Source organism: Mesoplodon bidens, assembly GCF_964165515.1.
Source record: "Mesoplodon bidens genome assembly, chromosome: X".
NCBI classification, from domain to species: Eukaryota; Metazoa; Chordata; class Mammalia; order Artiodactyla; family Ziphiidae; genus Mesoplodon; species Mesoplodon bidens.
The window spans coordinates 19,582,757-19,586,244 of NC_138163.1; the positions used below are offsets into that span (position 1 = coordinate 19,582,757).

Genomic DNA, 3,488 nt, shown 5'->3' on the forward strand with positions numbered 1-3,488 from the left:
CGGGCCTTTCCTGAGCCGGCCGCTTGGGCTGCGCCGCCGCCGAGGCCCCTTCAGCCTCGGGGCCGGGCCCGCCGCCGCTTCTGAACGCGGGGGCCGGGGAGCCACTGCCTGGGCCCGGAGCCTCCCCTCGGGGTTCAGGCCCGGACGGGGAGCCCCGAGCTGCTGCCCTCCTCGCCGGCCTCCGAGCCCCATTTCCTGCTTTTTCAGTTTCCCTGGGGAGGTGATGAATTGTTCTGGGGGTCCCCGATGAGGCGGGCCGGGGGGCCGCGCTCTTTATAGAGGGTCCCCGCGGGGCCTGGGGAAGCGGTTGTCTTTGCACGGGCGGGGGACTTCCCGAGCCTGCCGGGACCATGAGCTGAACTGTGCGAGTGGGACATGTCCGAAGCCCGAGAGCCAGCCCCCTCCCCCGGCGGCCAGCCTGGCATCTGAAGAAGCCTCTCTCGGGGCCTTGCAAAGTCTGATGACAGAGTTTTTCCATGACTGTACAACCAATGAAAGAAAACGTGAGATAGAGGAACTTCTTGATAACTTTGCTCAGCAAATAGGATCCTGGAGATTCTGCCTGTATTTTCTCTCCAGCACTAGGAATGACTGTGTAATGATGTACAGTTTAACGTTTTTTGAGAATCTGATCAATAAAATGCGGCTTGGGGTCCCATCTCACGATAAGATGGAAATCCGTAGCTGCCTGTCCAAACTCCTCTTGGCTCACCACAAAACCTTACCTTACTTCATCTGGAACAAGCTCTGCAAAGTGATTGTTGACATTGGCCGTCAAGATTGGCCCATGTTCTACCATGACTTTTTTACTAACATTTTACAGTTGATCCAGTCCCCTGTGACAACTCCCCTCGGGCTGATCATGTTGAAGACAACTTCAGAAGAGCTGGTTTGTCCCGCCGAGGACCTCAGAGTGGCTCGGAAGGAAGAGTGGCGAAAGCTGCTGCTGAACCAGGTGCAGACAGTGCTTGGGCTACTGACAGGTATCTTGGAGACTGTCTGGGACAAACACAGCGTGACTGCCACCACCCCACCACCATCCCCGACCTCAGGAGAAAGTGGTGACTTACTGAGTAACCTGTTTCAGAGTCCTAGTTCAGCCAAACTGTTGAATCAGCCAATCCCCATCCTTGATGTAGAGAGTGAGTATATCTGTTCCTTGGCCTTGGAGTGCCTGGCCCATCTCTTCAGTTGGATTCCTCTGTCTGCCAGCATCATCCTGTCCTTCCTTACCACCATCTTCCACTTTGCCTGCTTTGGCTGTGACATCCAGGCCAGAAAGGTGGCAGCGGTTAACGGCAGCAGCCAGAACTGTATGTTGGGTCAGGAGTACAGCTGGCTTGGGGTCCTGGCCATGTCCTGCATCAATGAACTCATGTCCATGAACTGTGTGCCTATGGAGTTCGAGGAGTACTTACTGCATACATTCCAGCAGACTTTCTACCTTCTGCAGAAAATCACCAAGGATAACAATGCCCACACGGTGAAGAGAAAGCTAGAAGAACTCGATGAGTGCTACATCGAGACGTTTACTGACCTTCTGCGGCTCTTTGTGAGTGTTCACCTAAGAATCGAGTCCTACTCCCAGTTCCCCGTGGTGGAGTTTTTGACAGTTTTGTTCAAGTACACATTTCATCAGCCTACTCATGAAGGTTACTTCTTGTTTAGATATCTGGACGCTCTTTTTGGACTATCTGACAAGGAAAACGAAAAGCCATCTGGGAGACAGGGAAGCAGTTCTCAACAGGTACGAAGACACCCTAGTCCTCTGGCTCATGGAGGTGTTGAATCAAATCCACTTCAGATACAACCAGGCCCAGTTGGAGGAGTTGGATGACAAAACTCTGGATGACAATCAGCAGACAGAGTGGCAGTGGTACTTACGGCAGAGCTTGGAGGTAGTAGCCAAAGTGATGGAGCTCCTTCCCACACACGCCTTCTCAACACTGTTCCCAGTTCTTCAGGACAATTTAGAAGTTTATCTGGGGTTACAGCAGTTTATAGTTACTTCAGGGTCAGGACACAGGTTGAACATCACAGCAGAGAATGACTGCCAGTGGCTGCACTGTTCCCTGTGAGACCTGAGCTCCCTCCTGCAGGCTGTGGGCCACCTAGCCGAATACTTCATCGGGGACGTGTTCACAGTGCACTTCAACGACACCCTCACGGTGGTGGAGAGGTTGGTCAAAGTCACTTTGTATGAATCTCAGATAAAATTGTACAACATTGAGACTGCCGTGCCATCAATATTGAAGCCTGATCTCATTGATGTGCCTGCTTAGTCCCTGGCTGCTCTGCAGGTTTACTCTCAGTACTGGCTAGCCCAGTACTGCAACGAGGCTCATCGGCAGAATACGCAGCAGTTTGTTACGCTCATCTCCCCCACCACGGATACAGTCACACCTCTGGTCAGCACCAAGGTCCGAGACAAATTGCTGCTATCTGTGTGCCATTTACTGGTCTCACTGGCCACCACTGTGCAACCTGTCTTTCTGATCAGCATCCCTGCAGTACAGAAAGTATTCAACGGAATCACCGATGCCTCTACCCAGCAGCTTGTTGACAAGGCTCAGCTATTGGTGTGCCAAGCCCTCTCTAACATCCTGTTGCTTCCATGGCCAAACATCCCAGAGAATGAGCAGCAGTGGCCTGTGTGCTCCATCAACCATGCCAGCCTCATCTCTGTGCACTCTCGGGATTATTGCAACCTGAAGCCCAGTGTTGTCACCCCGCAGAGGAAGATGCCCCTGGATGACACCAAAGTGATTATCCACCAGACACTTAGTGTCTTAGAAGATATCATGGAGAATATCTCTGGGGAATCCACCAAGTCCCAGCAGATCTGCTACCAGTCCCTGCAGGAATCTGTTCAAGTCTCCCTGGCCCTCTTTCCAGCTTTTATCCATCAGTCAGATGTGTCTGATGAGATGCTGAGCTTCTTCCCCACTCTGTTTCAAGGCCTTAGAGTACAGATGGGCGTGCCTTTCACTGCTGATGTTGAAACTGATCTGTAGTCTACAGTAGTGGATCATCCATTGTTGCTTCACTCTGAGTGATGTGACTTAAATATGCAACTCAAATGTTCTGTAGTTGTGAGTGTTAACAGTCCACTTTTGACTCTGCCTGTAGATTAGCTGCTGTTTGTATCAAGATAGTGTTAATTTAACTTTTAATTGTGAATAGTGTTACTATGTTTTCTCAGAGTTCAGATAATGACAAAGAGATGATTACAGTGATAATACAGGCATAACCTGGACATCACTAAAAAAGAAGGCTAAATGACTGTGTGATTTAATGACTGACAGAAGGACACAAACAATAATATTAGGGAGGTAAATAACCAAAACAGAACATGCTGTGCAATATGCAGAGAATAATTGGGGATCGGGCATGGTGGAGAAGGGGAAGTGAAAGCATATATGAAGACTGAGTCTCATAAATCTTACAAGCAAATACTTGTCAGTCAATAAAAATTTTTCATCATGCAA

At 50.2% G+C, this 3,488-nt stretch overlaps 1 protein-coding gene across 1 annotated transcript; it reads left to right on the forward strand.

Annotated features, from left to right (window-relative positions):
* Positions 1-426: 426 nt before the first annotated feature.
* LOC308609278 (exportin-6-like) lies at positions 427-3,014 on the forward strand (the record flags this gene model as incomplete). Its single annotated transcript, XM_081222979.1, is given in 4 exon segments — positions 427-1,659; positions 1,661-2,075; positions 2,079-2,279; positions 2,283-3,014. Coding segments are annotated over 4 exon segments (2,547 nt in total). The 5' UTR covers positions 427-460.
* Positions 3,015-3,488: the final 474 nt, after the last annotated feature.